This window comes from Anastrepha ludens, chromosome 5 (genome assembly GCF_028408465.1).
Source record: "Anastrepha ludens isolate Willacy chromosome 5, idAnaLude1.1, whole genome shotgun sequence".
In the NCBI taxonomy this organism is placed as follows: Eukaryota; Metazoa; Arthropoda; class Insecta; order Diptera; family Tephritidae; genus Anastrepha; species Anastrepha ludens.
This window is the reverse complement of record NC_071501.1, coordinates 4,471,664-4,490,544: the sequence shown is the minus strand read 5'-3', so window position 1 is coordinate 4,490,544 and position 18,881 is coordinate 4,471,664. Positions and strand designations below refer to the sequence as shown.

General features: G+C 36.4%; 1 protein-coding gene across 1 annotated transcript in view; it reads left to right on the top strand.

Annotated features, from left to right (window-relative positions):
• The window catches only part of LOC128864203 (thrombospondin type-1 domain-containing protein 4), a 203,148-nt gene that overhangs the window by 21,697 nt on the left and 162,570 nt on the right, over window positions 1–18,881 (top strand). Inside the window, exon 2 of the mRNA XM_054103760.1 lies at window positions 13,531–13,803. Within this exon, the coding sequence (XP_053959735.1) occupies window positions 13,754–13,803 (50 nt within the window). The 5' untranslated portion in view covers window positions 13,531–13,753. The remainder of the gene's footprint in view (window positions 1–13,530; window positions 13,804–18,881) is intronic.

Below are 18,881 nucleotides of genomic sequence, written 5' to 3'. Positions count from 1 at the left end.
AATTGGGTCAAATTTGTATTTCCGTATCTTTGGTTATCAACAAGGCCCTGCTTTTTCTGAGAATCAAGATCAGATATACATTCTGCCAAAAAAGTACCAGGAATTGGTCAATAAAACAAAACTCGCATATATTTTTTATTTGACTCACCATTATTTACTCACCTTCAACGTGGAGCACTTCTTAAATAATACGCTGATGACAACGAATAATCGCAAATTCTTTTCTCCTCCTGTAAATGACTGCTTTGAAGTAGTTATTTCAGTTTTCGAAAGATGAAATAGTCCGGTTGACCATATAAGGTGGATACAGTAGTTGTGGAACTTATATGAGACAATGTTTTAGACCAAACCAGGACAAACAAGGCATACAATTTTAGTGCGGCAAATGATTGTGGCGCAAGAACTCAGCGTTTTTTTCACAAATCTGTACCTACTTTCTTGATAAGATTTCTCTCGCAAACGCCGAAAATAATATTCTTTATTTTCAATTTCCGCCTAATCTTTTATGGTTTTAGTTTTATTTTTTATTTTTTACAATTCAGCTTTGCTTGATAATTTAACAATTTCCTGGTACATTTTTGACAGAGTGTGCATAGAAAATATAAACAAACCGTTCCAGTTTTAATTAAGTTGATTTTTTTTAGCCAGCTGACTTTAAAACAACAAACTTTACGAGCTCATATGGACTCAATAAAATCAAATTATTTGTGGACTTTAGAACTATTAGGCTTTTTGCGATGGATCAGTGATGGAGCGGTACAAATTTAGTGTAGCAAAAATATGAAATGAAAGAGTCTTGAACAAAATTGTGAGCTAAATTTGCGATCTTGATGATTAAATGCTGAGTGGAAAAAACTTATACTGCTCGCTTGCTGGCAGAACATCATAACTTAAAAAAAGTTTCTATGTATTTACTAGTCCTACCAAAGTAAAAATAAAGACACACGAGATAGTGCTAATAGATACCGCCATGCATTTTAAATATATGTATACATGTATGTATATAACAGTCGCCTACACCAATTCATCAGCTCTGCAGTTACCTTCAATGTATCGGTGGTCAGGCATGATTTTAATTCTATACAAGTAATACATTTAGAAAACTGGCTGCTGCAGTCCTGCTTGACTCCCAAAGGAAATATCTGCCTAATTTCTCTTTAGGTACGTAGGATATTTGATCCAGATGCCGTGTGTCCTGATGGCAAGTAATTCTATTGGATATGCACTAACCTGACCAGGTAACCGTAGAAATATTTTCAGCCTCAGCCGACTCTACTGCAGAGTCAGGGGTATACTCGTATAAGTAGATGTCGAGCTAGTTCTATGGTTTTATTGATGGTTTACGCTAATCGGTGGTGTCAGATATGGTTTTAGGTATCATCACTATTTGTGATTGTTTAATATTGACACTTCTTGTTCAGAATTATTTTGCTGTGAAATGCCAAAATTTTTAAATTTGGATGCACTGCGTTTGCAGTGCTTTTAGCATATATTGGGTTGGCAACTAAGTAATTTTTTTTAGAAAAGCAAAGACAATTTTTTCATGGAACTAAATAACTTTATTCTTTAATGTATTGCCCATTTTGATCAATGACCTTTTGCCAACTTTCAGGCAGCATCATAATCCCACGTTCATAAAACTTCTGGTTTTATTAGCAAAAAACTGAAACAGGTACGATTTGATATCATCATCATTATTGAAATTTTTACCTGTGAGGCGGTGAGGCGGTGTGCCCGCGAAAGGAGAGGATCGGGATCCCCTTGACAACCTGCGCTCTACTCATGGAAGGATGAGCTTTGCTTCAACTCAGTGACCGCTGGGTAAGTACATGAACGTGTAGGGTTGCGAAGTCCTTCTGACCACGTTTGGATAGGAGGCGTTCGAGGGATATTCTGAGGATGACAAAATCTCATCTCTCTAATTTCGTGGGCATCCTCACGGGGCACTGTCCGCGGGGTACACATGCCGTGAGACTCGGAATCACTTCGAGTCATTTTTGCATCAGCTGTATGGAGGATGAGGTGGAATCATCTCAGCACCTGCTCCTCAGCTGCTCAGCTCTTGCGGGACTAAGATTCAAGAATCTTGGTTCTCACTTCTTTTCTGCGCCTGCCGATATAGCAGGTCTTGATAACAAAAATCTAATGAACTTCATCAGAAGCATAAAGAGGTTAACACAACCTCAGACCAGTCACCGTTCATAGTCCACAAACACTCAACCCTTCCCACCCTTTTCCCCCTTCGTCGTAGCGTCCTTTTCCTTCACCTCTTTTCCCCCTCTTGCAATGTTATCACAAAGGATGAACCAAACTTCTTTCGTCCAAGTGGACCCATTCTCTGGGCAAGCATCACTACCTAATCTAACCTACCAACCATTCAAGCAGTTTTGCAAAGATCGAAACAAAAAGTAATCAGATGGTGCAGGGTGAGGACTATATGGTAGATGTGGCAAAACATCCCAGCAAAGGTCCAGTAATTTTTGCCGATTGGCAAAATATGTGTGTGGCCTTGCATTGTCATGATGGAATACAATACCTTCTCGATTTGTCAGTTCGGGTCGCTTTTCTTCAACTGCATTGTTTAATTTCGTTAGTTGTTCAATGTAGGCATCAGAATTGATCGTTAGGTTGGCTGGTAAGAGTTCAAAGTAGACAATTCCTTTGTAATCCCAGCAAACTGAAAGCAAAACCTTCTTTTGATGAATATCAGCTTTTGAAGTAGTTTGAGTTGGTTCACCTGGCCTACTCCACGATCTTTTCCGCTTGATATTGTGGTAAACAGCCCATTTTTCATCGACAGTTCTAAGTCGTTTTAAAAATGGATAATTTTCATTACGTTTCTTTAGCAAATCCAGCTGTTAATGCGTTGCGCTAAATGCGTTTTTTCAGTTCGTGAGGAATCCATGTATCGAGTTTTTGAGCATAGCCAAGTTGTTTTAAGTTATTTTCAATGCATGTATGTGATAAATGGAGCTTCTCTGCAATCTCACGTGTTGTACTGTAATGATCCGAATCGAATTGATAAGGGCGTCATCAACTTCAACTGGACGACCAGAGAGTTTTTTACCTGTGAGTGAAAAATCACCAGAACGAAATTTGGCAAACCAATTTTGACACTGCCGTTCTTTTAAGGCTTCACCACCATAAACAGCACACAACTTTTTATGAGCTTGCGATGCGGTTTTCACTTTGCGGAAATAAAAAAGCAAAATAACGCGAAACAAAAACTATGCAACCGATCAAAAAATTTTTTTACTGATCGACAGCTGAATTGCCAACTATCAAATAACAAAATGTGTTTTACATTTGTACTACGTCTGCGAACCTAAAAATTCAACTGAAGGCATCTATGAGTGAAATCCGCAATTACTTAGTTGCTAACGCAATATATATATGTATATAAATATATATAATACATATATACAATATATATAATTGGCGTTTACACCCTTTATTGGGTCTTTGCCCGAGCTTCTCCTCCTATTTGTGGTGTGCGTCTTGATGTTGTTCGACAAATGGATGGACCGTTCAAGCCAACTCCGAACGGCAAATGGATGTTTTTTATAAGTAGCTTTTTCATGGCGGAAACACGATCGGAGGTTCGCCATTGTCTGCCAAGTGGCTTTTTCTTCATTTTGCTGTTTCATGCACGGAGATTCGAACCTATGCGTTCCCGAATGGTACTCACGCACCAACCATTCGGCTACGTCTGCCGCATAAATCCGGCATCGATACTTTGCCAAATTGAAACTTTTTGGATTTTTCTATTCGCTCATGGCTGCCAAGTTCATAATAAAAGTTTGTGTTCAATATTATTGTATTGATCTCATTTGGATTTTGTATTAAGAGTGGATTGATTTATAAGTTTTAAACCATTTTAACTTTAAATGGCTTCTTTGGTTATTCGGCTAACGAATGTTTACTATGCTATTTAATGAAAGATGTCTACTAAAATATATTTAAAATGTTTATACATACATAATTACATTATAAATCACATAAAAGATTTGCAGACCTCTAAAGTAAACAAAATGGGATTATGCTAAAGAATAGTTGCTGTGTCTGCTTCAGCTAAGCAGTTTCTTGCTGCAATGTTATACAATAAAAATAAATCGATAAAAAATAAATCTATAAAAAATAATGAATTCGCTTAGGTTTATTGAAGTTCGAGTTTTTAAGAAAGAGCATACCAAACTAATTATTTCCAAAATAATTAACTTAAATCAACTTCTGCTTTCACTTTCCTTAAAAACACCTATTTATAGTGTGTCAAATTTCAGTTTACTCGACATTAATCACCGCACTTCACCTTCCCACATGGCGCCATTTCTTTAAAAACTCTACTCGTCACTTTAATGTCAAAATAATGAGAGTTCAAACTGTGTGAACCGCTCTATGCTTCAAAGCATCTCACACTGGCCACTGCTGGAAGTGCCCACCAGAGATTGGTTACCAGCGCAGATCAACCAGATTGTAAAAAAATCAAATTCATTTATCATTTTTCAATTACTACCAAGAGATATGCGTGCACACGCATACATACATATTTTTTTTTAAATTTTGGAGTTTCTTCCACTGTTATCAATTTTCCATCTGCTGCGCTTTTGGCTTCAATCATATCGTCATTTATATTGTGGACAAGTTGAAGTGCGTTTTTAATTTTAGCCTTTTAAATATTGCATTATTTTTTATTTATATTTTTCCTTCTCACTTCTCTACCAGCCTCCGTGCAGTTGTTTTAAGTGTTCTTTGGTCATTTTATATTTGAACTTTGCTGGTTTACAGTAAAAATGCTGAGAAAATGAAAGTGAAAATGTTTGCACTTCAATTTAATATATTTTTTATTTATATGTAAATGCATTCACTTGAGTGGGCGTTGAGTGCTTAAGTATTTGTTTATGCATAATGCAAAATTTATTACAACTATTTGTATTTAGAGCGCAAAGTGCAGAGTACACAGATTCCAAAACTTTACTGAAATCATGAAAATTGAACACATCTACAAACATAAATTTTAGAAAATATGCATGAAAAATATGTATATATATTGCTTGGATATGCTTATGAGTTTGAGTGAATATTTTTTTTGGGAATGTACCAACTTTTTAGAGAATAAATAACCAAATCTAAGTTCTCATTAGTTTGCTTTCTACGAGTCTGACTATGAGTTTCTATAAACTCCGTAATGGTTGTACAGTACAATTTTAGTGGGAGGTATATTTTAAATAAAGAATCAAATTAACATGGATTTCTTAAACCGGTCAGTGTTTCTTTTAAAAAGCACATAAATATTCGAATCTGAAATACATAGTTTAAATTAATTGTAATTTTTTTTAAATTATTATTATTTCCTAGCGCGCCGACTGGGGTGCAAAGTGCCGAAACAAATAAATTCAATTGAGATCGATTTTTGGTTTCAAGCTTTATTTGCGCCCATGCGAGTCGTCAGCTGTTGGGAATTCATCGTACAGGCCTCGTCTCCAAGATGCCTTGGGTCGACCTCTACGTGAACCTTGTGGATTCCAGTCTAAGGATATTCTGCTGATGTCACTCGCAAATTTTATGAAAGTATGACCAATCCATTTCCACTTACGCTCGCGAACCTTAATTTCGGGGGAGGAGTTCATCATTTCACATCGAGTCATCGGGTCACCATAGGCGCAGCATGACTTGACAGCCGCTATTTATAAAGGTCTGACGCTTTTGTGTTGCTGCCCTGGTTACAGGTCATGTTCCACAGCGATATAGGAGTACTGATTTTACGTTGGACTTAATAATCCTTGCTTTGTTTTCGTGGCTAGGTGTTTGGAATACCACAAACTTTTGAGTGATGCTATGGCTTTAATTACTCCGCGTTAAATATCAGCTGCAATGCCACCGTCAGGGATTACTTGGCTACCTAAATAAGTAAATTTCTTGAAAATTTCAATAAATTGTCCGTACAACCTAAATGCACCAGGTCTAGAGCCATTAATGGCCATTGGCTTTGTCTTTCTAACGTTTATACGCCACCCAATATGTTCTGCATGGTTGAGCCTGTTCTGCATTTGCCCCCTTTGTTGCGATAGTAAAGCCATGTCAACAGCATAATCGCTATCATCTAGATGTTCCATGCTGATTCGGTGCCAGATAATTCCTCTGCCAGGTTGCGAGCCAGCAGCATTGGCTAGCATATCATCGCCATGACGTCATTGACTTTCTCAGTGACGGGTAGATCAAGCGTTGCTCATCGGTAGCATCGATTTTTTTTACCAGTTTGCATTCAAAGGGTTTGTTTTGTGTTCAAAGGGTTCAAAATTTTTACTTTTCTCTTCTATTAAAATTGAAAATTGTAAGCAATTTGTAGCGATTTGAAAATGGCGCCTAAACAACAAATTACAAATTGGAAGGTGCTTTACTTTTTTGAAGTTGTTTTGTGAAATAATCGTCAAGCCTACGACCTTTGTCCCCTTACGCCCCTTGAAATGTTGAAAGTTTTTGTTGTATCTTGTAAAATAAAAAACCTAGAGTTGATATTAGCAGCTTATTTATTACTTTCCTAAAGTATTTAATAGAAAATGAAATTATTAAATACTTACAAATATTTCACAATGAACTAAATTGATCTAATTTAATCTGACAGTCTCAGCACACGCCATCGACCGTACACACATCCATATGTACCTCTCTTTAAAAGAGTGTACTGAGATTCACATTTTAAGCTTTGAAAGGATGATTTAGTTCAGAACTCGTCGATAACGTGCTCACATATTAACTTAGCTATTGCAGACAGTATGCAAATTCTTAGCCGTTCATATTATCGCTTCATCACTAAGCTCCTTCCTCATTCTTCAAAATGTATTGATATATCAAAACCGGAAGCTTTCGGAGTTTCTGAAATTAGTATCCAAATGCCTTCTTTCGGCCACTGAACACAAAGTTCAATAATAGATCCTAGATTATGACAGAAAAAGGGTAGCAGTTGTGAAAATGAATATATTTAAATATAAACCCAGTAGGAAAAACCATCACCAGCTATTGCGCTTCGACCGCATTTGGAAACGAGATTACATTGCGTTATTTTTATTTTTCTTGCAAGCGCTGGTTAATTCAAAATATTAACGTCAGATGAAGTGTTTTTGATCGTTGGCAAATTTTATTAAGTTTAGCTGAAGCATTCTAGAAGAATCTGCATTATTTCTTTGAAACATCCTAATTAGCTTTGAATCCGATATATAACACTGTGTGACAAAAAACAAGAAAATAGCAAGGATTTCCATGGAGGTAATATATTTCTACGTGGATCAACCGTTTCGTTTCGTGTAATTTTTCAAAACATAAAAACTTGAAAATTTAGTGCTCTTTTCTTAGGGTCCTGTCTTTGTCTGACATTTTATTGGTTCACCACTGAGAATGCGAGGGATTAAATAATAATAAAAATAGGCTTTTCGCTTTTCAAACTTTACCAATATTTTTAAGATATTACTCGATCTAGAAAATTTTCTTCAAGGCTATATTTTGAAGGTAATTTTAAATTTGGTCAAACGAGGTTTTTTTGATGAAATTGAATGAAAATTGACAAATTTATGTGAATTTGAACCTTGCACTGTAGGGAAAGGCTCTTACAGACCGCAGTAATCTAATGCCGAAGAAGACAGAAAATACTTTGTGTATTAATTTTGTTATTTTTTAATTCGTTACAATAAAAATTAAAAACGTCAACAATAAATCTTTTGATTTAGAACCTATTTTTCGCCTTCATAGTTCTTGTTTATCGATTTTACAAGGGATTGCTGTCTGTTCCCGTAGTTTTGAGAGACTGTGGCATCCCATATTTAGGCTAGTAGTACGAAAAAGAAATTACCCTACTTAAAGGTTAAAATTTACATCTTGGTATTCATAAAAGTTCCTGCAGTACCTACTTAAGTGGAAGTGCCATTGATAATCCCATAGCATTGAAGCTCACACACCGTTGCCAATTTTCATTAAATTATATTAAAACAATAATGAATTCCTTAAATTAAAATTATTAATAATGCGATGTTGTATCTGATCTGTTCAGCTAATACTACAAGTATACTGGCTTGACGTTGCCAAAGGTGCTTCAGAAACCAATTAAATGTTCTCCAGAGAGCATAAAATATATTTCAGACTAGTCAACTGTACCCTAAACAGCATAGACTGTACAAGTAGAATTTACAGAGTAGTCAACTGTGCCCTTGTGCCCTAAAAGGGATAAATGAGCATCAGAATAGTCAACTGTAGCTCAGAAACGTCTAATGCACTTCAGAAGAGTACATTTTACTTCAAAATACGCTAGATACGAGGGTCGTTAGAAAAACCCGTCCATAAATAAAAACCACTTAATTGTTTGGGGTAACCCTTTTTTGATTTTTCGACATAGCATATTTTTAAGCCCTTCCGAATAATACATGGGATATGGCCAAATCTGGTTAATGATCATCCCCTCAGTCATTTCTATAAATTGTGGAACAAATAGTCATCCGAGGGATACGAAGAAGCCAAGTAGGAGCACTATTTCCATTAATTTTGCGACCACAACTGCTGAGGCGTGAGTTGGTGCGTTGTCGTATGATCGAAAAAGAAAATTACTCAACTTCCTTGATTAAAACGAATGCCGCTCAAAGAAATATACCGATCTGGCTGAAAGTTGGTGTATGATCTTTTAAGAGATGCTGCTAACTAAATATAACCTCGATATGCGCCAGTAATGCCATCTTTCTGACTTTGCACGGACTTTTCAAATGCCCCTCATATACTACAGAGAGTGTCAAACGTACATCATTTTGAATACGACTTCTGAAGTTCAATTGGCTACACTGCCGAGATTAGTGTAGAATTTCTCTACAGGGTATGCATACACATCCACACTTATATGTAGCAACCAAACGGTTATATAAAAGAGCGCGTGTGTGAGCTCACTTTGCAGTAGACCGCTTGGAATTTTAAGCATAAAAATACAATAAAAGTTAATATATTTTAGAATTTGTAGACAATCTATGTAAATGGAAGTACGCATGTCTAACACGATGTGCAATATATTTATATATATGTATATATACGTACATACATATGTGGTATGATTGTAAGCTAATTTGACCCTAAGCTATTTTACTCGTACGCTCAACTACAAATTCTGTTCCAGCTACTCCGGCTGCTCTACAGATGTTATTGCGGTATCTCGGGCTATCCAAAAAAAAAAAAAAAGATCTCACATGTCGCGCATGATTAAACATCTTCTCTGCTGGTATGTGGCTTTGTACATGCAGCCTTATGTATATGTATAAGTCAGTATGTTTGTTTAGAAAAACGTTTGGCCTTTTCCCCAATATATTAATTCATTTTTTATTTTCGATTTTTTTTTGTTTAAATGTTTTTTGTTGATTGATTTGCGATACGCAGTGAACACAAAAAATAAAAAATTGGATCAAAATTTATTGCATGATTTGAGCGAATTCCGGCGCACCAATATTGTTGCTAGCATTTTTAGATACATATTTACATATTTGCATGTTTTTCTACTAATACGAGGGGAGGCCAAAAACTTCGCGGAATAAACAAGAAATCAAATGCATTTTTTATTTTTGATATTTTTGATTTCTCCTTCAAGCTTAACATAACCCTTTTAATTCATCAGTTTTCCCTCTCAGAAGCTCTTTTTCATTTTTGGAAGTAAAAAAATAATCTGAACAGACTAAACATGAACCGTATTGACCTTGGTTAAGTATTTCTAGGCCATATTTGAGAAGGGTTGCCAGCGCAGTGTGACTCTTGTGAATGGGCGAACGGTCGTAGTCGAAACGTTGAAACTTTTTTTCTTTCTTTAGTAACATCTTTTAGCTTATCTTAAAGTATATCATAGAAACCCCACATTAAATTTAAATTTTTTTATACAATCTATTTTTTTTATATATATAAACGACTTACGCGATTTTGGCCGAGTTTAACAAAACGCGCCAGCCATTTCTTTCTCGTGCTAATCGGCGCCAGTTGGAAACACAAAGTGATGTCAAGTTCTTCTCCACCTGATATTTCTAACGTAAGGCAGGCCTTTCTCTTCCTCTGTTACCAGTAGCTCGTGCCGCATCGAATATTTTCAGAGCCAGGGGGCTTGTATCCATTCAGACGACATGACCCAGCCAACGTAGCCGCCGGATCTTTATTCGCTGCGCTATGTCTTTGGCGTTGGAAAGCTTATATTGCTCACGGTTTCATCGCCTGCGATACTCGCCGTTGCTAACGTGAAGGGTTCCAAAAATCTTGCGCAGAATCTTTCTCTCAAACACTCCAAGCGCCGCTTCATCGGATGTTGTCATCGTTCAAGCTTCTGCGCCATACGTTAGGACGGGCATTATGAGAGCCTTGTAGAGTGTTAGGTTTGTTCGTCGAGAGAGGACTTTACTACTCAATTGCTTACTTAGTCCACAGTAGCACTTGCTGCCAAGAAAAATTCTTCGTTGGCTGACATTATTATTGGTGCTCTGCTGGTTCCTAAATAAACGAAGTCTTTTACAACCTTGTAACTGTCAGCAGTGACGTGGGTGGGTGCCGAATATTTGTATGATGGCAGGAGTTACTTCGTGTTGTCCTCGTTCACCACCTGACCCATTCGCTTTGCCTCTTTGTCCAGTTTGGAAAAGGTAGAATTAAGAGTGCGGTTGTTAAAACCGATGATGTCAATGTCGGCAGCATTCTTCTTCTTCTTCCATAGCGTTACAACGCGGGGTGCGTCAAAGCTTCCTTCAAAATGCTCCTCCAAAACGGTCTATCTTGAGCTGTTGCTTTGTAGTTAAGTATTTCCAGCTTCTTATGATCGTGTTCCACTGCGTCTATCCAAAGGTTCCTCGGTCTGCCTTTGGCCTTCACGCCCATTAGCTTTCCTGTCAAGGCTTTCTTCACGGTACAGTCATATAGGTACCATCATCCATTCTTATTGGGCCAAAGATCTCTCTTAAAATTTTTCTTTACATGCGAGCAATCTGAGCACAATCATCAAGCTTAAGAGTCTATACCTCACAACCATATGTTAGGATTGGCCGAATAAGAGTCTTGCACATAGTGAACTTTATAGCTTTAGACAAAAGTCGGGACTTGATCAAGTTAAGGTGGGCGTAATACGCTTTGTTGGCGGCGTTGATGCGATCCCTGACGGCGGAAGTTGAATCACCGCTACATGCGAACATAACTCCTAGGTACTTAAAATGCTGCACTGCTTCAAAAATATAGGCTCCCACATGGAAATTTGGCATCTATGCAGGCCGCCTTAAGAACATTTCTTTTAAGTCATTCCTATTTCTTGAGAGAATAGCGCTGTTATCTGCATAAGACCATATTTGGGTTGTTTTAGTTATCAAGGTACCACCTTTGTTGACTTCCCTTACGAAAAAGTGCAGCATCAAATTGAATATGACTGTTGATAAGGCATCACCTTGTTTTACACCTGTTTCAATAGGGAACGTTTCTGTGAGCTTTCCTTGAATGATCACTTTTGCTTGTGTATTTGTGAGCGTTGCGCTAACTAGCCTTATTAGTTTTCAGGTAATCCAAGAATAAGCAATATGTGCTGGATCCTATCTCTTTTAACACTGTCGAAGGATTGTTTGAAATCTATGAGCAGGCAGTGCACATCTAGCCAATGCTGAGGTGTTTTTCAAACATTTGGCTAAGAAGACAGCATTACTAACAAGAAAAAAACTCAAATTACTTCTTTAAAAGTTCTGGGCTTATACGAGTATATGTATTAAATATGTACATATGTATGTATGTTATAACGGAAACAACAAATTTTAAACAGGCACAAAATAACTTAGCACTTTTATCCGGTTTACCAATTGTTATCTACTTTTTTTTTTGCTGATTTTTTCAACTTTGTCAACTAATTTCAGCGGGAGTGTCATTCCATATAAAATGGCACAATATCTAAGCGTGCATGTATGTCTGTATATGTGCATACTAGTTTCTAAGCGCACATACGCATGTCAACAGACAGTTATCTGTACAAACATATCTACAAGTATCCACATACCTGGTACGCATATCTATTATATTCGAGCTACAGAGTTGGCAGCTATCGACACATAGCCAACCCCAAACGCTTTTGTAAGTCTATTAGAGCAAATTTATTTTATTTGTTCGCTAGGACAGTCGCTAATTTTTGCTTGTTTTAAAGTTTTTAATCGTTTATCTAATTGTTGCATTTTTCGCTACAAATTCTATGCCTCGATTTTGCAGTTAACCAGAAAATCAAATTAAAACGCATGTTTTGGGACTTATCTAAAATTGATCTTCATACGTACATGAGCTTGCAAAAGCTTTTAGCGTACTGATCATTTTTGTCGCCTTGTCTGGTTTCACTAAAGTTTTGATTTGAAAAAAAAAAAAAAATTGCTAAACAACGCAAAAAGTTAATTAAAACGTTGCTCTAGCTGTGAGTAGCATGAAATATTTATCAGACAGTGATCGGAGGTGGGAAGAGGATAAGGTGGCTATAGCAATACCGCACTTTTGGATACACAAAAGCTTTCAATATAACTCTAAATAGTTCTACCTACAGACACCGTATTCATCGGCATTGATCTCCTGCCTTCTTCCTGTCCCCAAACGGAAAATTGCGATGAAAGGGATAAAATTTGCCACGAAAAGCTCAAGAATGCAACAAAAAGCGCTTTTCAGGACTGCATTTAGAATGGGAAGAAGCGCGGGTACGAATTTATTCTAGCTGAGTGGAGATGACTTTGAGGGAATGAAATACATATAAATGAGTAAAAAATATTCGTGAAAAAAAATATTTCATACAAGTATGTAGGTATGTATGTAGGTCACGCCAAAAATATAGATTTTTTATATACAACCCACGAACTTTAGCGATTTCCTCATCGACTTCATTACACTGTGTGACGGCTCCGAAAGAAACCGGGTCTGATTAATATTTTTTGAAAGTACATCCATCCGAGACTAAGCCCCTGCTGGGTTTATATAATTTTTGTTTTTTGCTCTCTGTCATATTTTCAATTATAAAAGTAAAAGTGATTCTTAAATATTTCAATTTTTTCCCCTATAGCAAGCAAATCCAATATCTGCTGGTTTGCTCTACTCTCCTCTACAAATTATAGTACTGACATTCCTACAATTGAAATTAAAAATACAAGACAATATGAGTTTTAATTCCGCCAATTTAAACTCTAAAAATAAGTATGAATTAATTCACACTTCGAAGGCAATTAGTCTTATCAATCAGCTTCTACAGCCTAGCTGATAAGAAAAAAAATCTGAATTTATAAAAAAAAAATTTGAAAAACTAAGCAGCCAACTATTAAATCCAATAAAGTTTTAATTTTTTTTTTGCATGTTCTTGTATGTGCCGGTATGTGTGCACTCCGTTTTACGCGTTGAACCGCTGAACTTTTCCCAAATTTCACTCAACTCAACTCAGAAGTGCGTTGGCCTATTTTAAATTATTTATTAATTTAATTTCTTCTATGATAGATGACTAATTCTCTAATATTTATTTGGGCTTCGTTTTCATTTCAGCTTTCGTTTGCTGGTGTGGTCCCTTGCATGTGCCAAGTGGAGCTGAACAAACTGAGTGAACTTTATGGCAGTCGGTTGGCAGTGGTGCTAATAGAATTTAAAATTATTATTGATTGAATTTTGAAAAGTTTTGTCTCAATTTCTCACATGTATCAATTGCAACGTACGTGATATTGACACGCTTTGCACTGAGATAATTTGAACGCATTTGAAAGCAACAAAAATGTGGTTGAATTGCCGTTGGAAGATGCTGCGGCTATCGCGAATGCTGAGGTGAGTGGAATGTCGACTTATTGATGAAGAATTCGTTACTATTTAATGTATAATTATTTATTAATTTACTTGTGTATAGAGGCGATTTTAAGTCAAGTGATTCAAGTAGTTTGGACATATCTTGGATTTTTTTATTTGTAGGCTTAAGAATAAGAAGAAGTAAACTGCAACAATTTTGAAAAAAAAATCTATAATTTTGCGAATTTTTCAGTGTTGAAACATTTACTTGACAACATTTAATTTTTTTTTTATTTTAGAATAAAAAAAATGTTTTGGGAACATATGGAATTTTTCTGGACATTTTTTAAAAATACCTTTGAGTAAAATAAGAAATGAACTGAACAAATTTTGAAAAAAAAAATTATTGTTTATAGGTTTGTTCAAAGTTGAAAATTCTGGCATCGAGTTGTTCAGGTCAAATATAGACAAAATATACTTTTAAAAAAATCGTTGTTTTTTGTTTAAGGGGGGAAACCGGTTTAGGAGACCGAAATTTTTGTGTTTTTCGTGAATTTTTTTAACAAGGAAGGAATAAGACAGTTTTAAATATTTTCAAGCTATTTCCGCCGGAAATAGTGGCGTTAGAGCATGCTGTTCATGGACGATCGCCATCCGAGTATCTGGCTGGTGGACATTCCTGAAGTTGTAATTTTTTTCTGTAATGAACAACATTTTTTTTTATTAACAACACATTTTCTAAGAATGTAAACCTAATGTTGATAAAATAATATTGAAAATTGCATGTTTTTGAGCAGCTGGAACACAATGTCATTTTTTCATACCATATTTTTTCCTCTATTTTGCTTAAAAAAATATTTTTAATGATAATATAATCCCAGAACTAGGTTCATATAAATTACAATCGAATAAAAAACACTCCCCAAAAATTTCATAACGATTGGTCGATCACTTTATGAGCTAGAGTGCCCACCAGTTGAAAAAAGTCGTTTCGAGAAAAACGCCATTCTAACTCGGTCACTTAAGTGCTCATAAAATCGGGAATAATGCGAATTTCTTTTTAAAATTTGTACCACATATTCTTGAGTTATACTATTATTACTGTTATACTAACAATTCTGCTCCAGCGAAGTGCTTTCATACATTCTCGTATATCACGTCTCACAGTGCGGCCGATTCTCGAAAAGCTGGCCAAAACTCAAAAAATTAAGTAATTGATTCAAAATTTCTTACTCGGGGGTTTTCGGGGTCGCTGATTACGAATTTGATCTTAAAATTTTGAAAATCCACCCCCTTCCACCCCTATTAGCCACCCCCTCACGTGAAATAGCGTATATTCTACAACATAATCAAGATGCATGTTAATTTATATGTTTTCGGGGTCGCAAGGTAGCAAGTGGTAGCAGCTGAATCTTGTTTTATTCAGTAACCATTACTTTTTTGAGTAACCTTTAATAGGTTTCAAAGCAGCATATGACGGCGTTGTATTACTATACAGTTTGAAAACTCAAATTTTATAAAAAAAAATTGCAAAAAATGTATCTACGTATTGCTGCAGCTAAAAATTTTGTGTCGAGGTATTGATATGTACTAAAGATTTCTCGTATTTTACTAACCTTCCGAAGATGATTCCATTTGGTTTGGTTCAATTTACTCCATTACAAAATCTTTCAAATGTGTACAATTTTCACTATTCATCGACAGTAATACGATGCTCAAACGAAGGCCACGTTGCGACTGAAAATACAGAAGATACTTAGGGTACAGGACGTTGCTATGAACGGTTTTCACTACTCAAGGCATTACTGTAGCCAACCCAAAGACAAAAAAACTCTATCTAGAAACTTTTTTTTTCGACTTTTGGCCAGCTTTTTGGGAATCGGCCGCACGGTGCGTCTGTTTGCAAATCGATCAAAGCGTCGCTACGCGTATCATTAAGATCCACGGCATTTTTCACTAGTTCGCTATATTTATTTTAGAGGAAGAAGAGTTAATCGAGTTCTCGTAGTATGAAACCTTTAGGGATTACTAAGCACACTCTCAACTATTAATGAAAAAGATAAGCAAAAATTCTGAGGGCGAGCGTTTCTTACAAATAATAAATTTCCAAAAATCTTAAACAAACAAGCAAAACGTTTTTTGGACACATTTTTTTACAGATAACAAACAAAATTTTTTCCCCAAAAATTTCATTTCTTTCTTATTATACTCAAGCTTACAAATAAACAAATTTTCCGAAAAATTTATGGCAATGTCCAAACCACTAGAATTACTTGACGTGGAATCGCCCATCTGCTTTATAAAAATGGTTATATTTATTATTATTATTTAACAAAGTAGGTAGGTAGGTAGGTAGATATAGTGGTTGTCGGTTGACACACCTAGACCTGCTGTAGGCCCATTGTGATAACACCAGGGCTGTCCCCTCTCTTCACTCTACATTGTCCTCATTGAACCAACCTGTGGCTTTAATATATTTAACAAGGCTTGTTATTTTTATATTGGCTACTTCTGCCAACAGGGAACTTTTTCCTAAAATATTGAACCTTCTTCTATCCAGAGCCATGTACCAGCATAGAAAGTGTTCTATAGTCTCTTTTTCAATGTCGTTACAGCTTCCGCAATAGTCGTTATAGGGCGCTCCCAGTCTACTGGAATGCCTGCCAATCAGACAATGCCTTGTTAGGACCCCGAGAAGATTTCTTAAGTTTTTCCTGTTTAGTTTCAACAGTCGATTTATGCGGTTCATGGTCCATTCCGGCCACGTCGTTCTACTTGTTGCACAGGTAAGGGGCTGAGACTATAGCCTGCTGGCAGCACTGATAGTTTGCTAGTTAGATAGTTGCTAAAGGTATAGGTGTGTTCGCATAGCCTGGTTGGATCGATAATGTGGTACCCAATCTCGCTAGTTCATCTGCTTTGCAGTTGCCTTCTATGTCTCTATGACCCGGCACCCAGAGCAGGTTTATTACAAAGTAGAGTAGAATGGGGTAAGATAGGTCATTTTTTTTTGGAGAGCTCTTGCAACGGTGTTTTTGCATTGATTTTGAAAAATAAGCAAGATTTTGAAAGGTTATTTATCTGCTAACATTTTGGTTATACTGACTTATGTTTGGCTAAATATTTTAGAAGCTGCATTCAATAAGACAAAGGGTCTTTTTTTCGATATTTTCAAAATCGGGGAGCACGATAGGTCACTATATGTGAGGGGAAAAGAACAATGTACATGGCTTGGAAATTAACGTTTTAACCTTTATTTATAGAGTATGAACACTGCACATGTTATAAAAGTTAGGAATTTTTCTTTAATTCATCACGCGAGCACGTAATGTCTCGAACGGAATTTTAAATTGTTTAGAGGCTGATCGAACACTAGCGCGATCTCGGACTGCCGCGACTGCGTTTTTTACGTCCTCTTCACTTCGTTTCGGCGTTTTTCGCACATAATTACGCACCATTTTGCTGCAAAAACAATTAAAATTTATTTTATTCCATTAAAAGTAGTGACCTATAATGCCCCCAGACGGCTGACCTATAGTGCCCCCAAGCACATGTTTTATGTTTGTGTCGATATTTTTCTAAAAAACAAAAATATCAAAAAACTGACACATTATTCGTGTTCAGCATTATTTTCTACGTAAAATAAAACTCACCTGAAAAATATTTACATACATTAAATGCACTGCATCGTAGAATAAAAAAAATGCTATGTCGGAGAAAAGCTCACAAAAAACTAAACGACGCCAGAACTAGGATAACTAATCAATGGTGACTGCCGAAATGACAGTCGCGAACGTTGTTCCCCACCACGTATTCAATTCACATAAGACGAGTGATCTCTGCAAAAACGGTGCGACGAAAACCCCACCTACCTATTGTGCCCCCATACCTATCTTACCCCATTCTACTCTACTGTGATAGTTCTGTCAAAACGTCGATACATTCTTTTACTGTCTTCGAGTTAATATTAGGTGATTTTAAAACTTTCAGGGCCGATTGGCTATTTGAATATATGTTTATATCTCTTGTGGTGAGGACACTTTTATTTAGGGCCAGCAGGCCTTCCCTGATAGCCAGAATTCCTGCTTGAAATACACTGCAGTGATCCGGTAACCGGAATGAGATGTTGGCATTCATTCCTTCAGAATGAAGGTCTCCGCCTACTTGATCATTTAGCTTGGAACCATCAGTATAGATGCTGATTCCGCTTCTATTTTTCATTACCCCATTGTCCCAATCTTCTCTCGTTGGGAAAGTTGTGGTGAAGGATGTGTTTAAATGCAACTCTACTGAGTTACAACAGTCTGTCGTTAGATGTAGGAAGGGGTATTCGTCTAGTTTTTTTGCGTGTCCCCTTCTGTTAGTGGCTAAGTTAGAAGATTATTTTAACCTAAGTGCCGATTTCGCCGCCAGCTGTTTGCTGTAGGCCTCCATCGGTAATTAGTCATTCATCGCTGCCGTGGGCGTAGTCTTTAGTGCCCCGCTTATGCAGCGACTAGTACACCTTTGAATACTTTTTAGGCGTTGTACTGTTGTTCTTTTCTCGAGGGTTGGCGACCAGACTTAGAAACCGTATGTCATGATAGGCTGTACCACTGCTGTATATAGCCAGTGTACTATTTTTGGGGTTAGGCCCCATTTCGCCTCCACAATTCTTTGGCATGTATAGAGTGCTGTGGCTGCTTTTTTACTCTATCATTAATCGTTTGTTTCCACGAGAGCTTCCTCTCTAATACTAGTGCTAGGTAGTTCGCCAGTTCGCCAATTGACAGTGTGATTCCCTCAAGGGTAGAGGGATTTAGAAGAGGTATCCTTTGTTTTCTGGTGAATAAGATTAGTTAAAAAAGTAAATAGATTGAAATTTACATTTTGATTTCTAGCACTAGCAGCTGAAGGCCTTCGGCTGGAATTATAAAAATTAAATATTCTTTAAGAAAATTAAACAAACTTTATGAACTAAAGTTTTCAATACGAAACTCTGCTATGTTAAATATTAATAGTTTGATAGACTTAAAATTAATTGGTGAAATCGGACATCAGTCAAAAACATTTTTATTTTTCCAATTCAATAAAATATTACGAAAAACCAAGGACTTATTTCATTTTTATTCAGTTAAAAT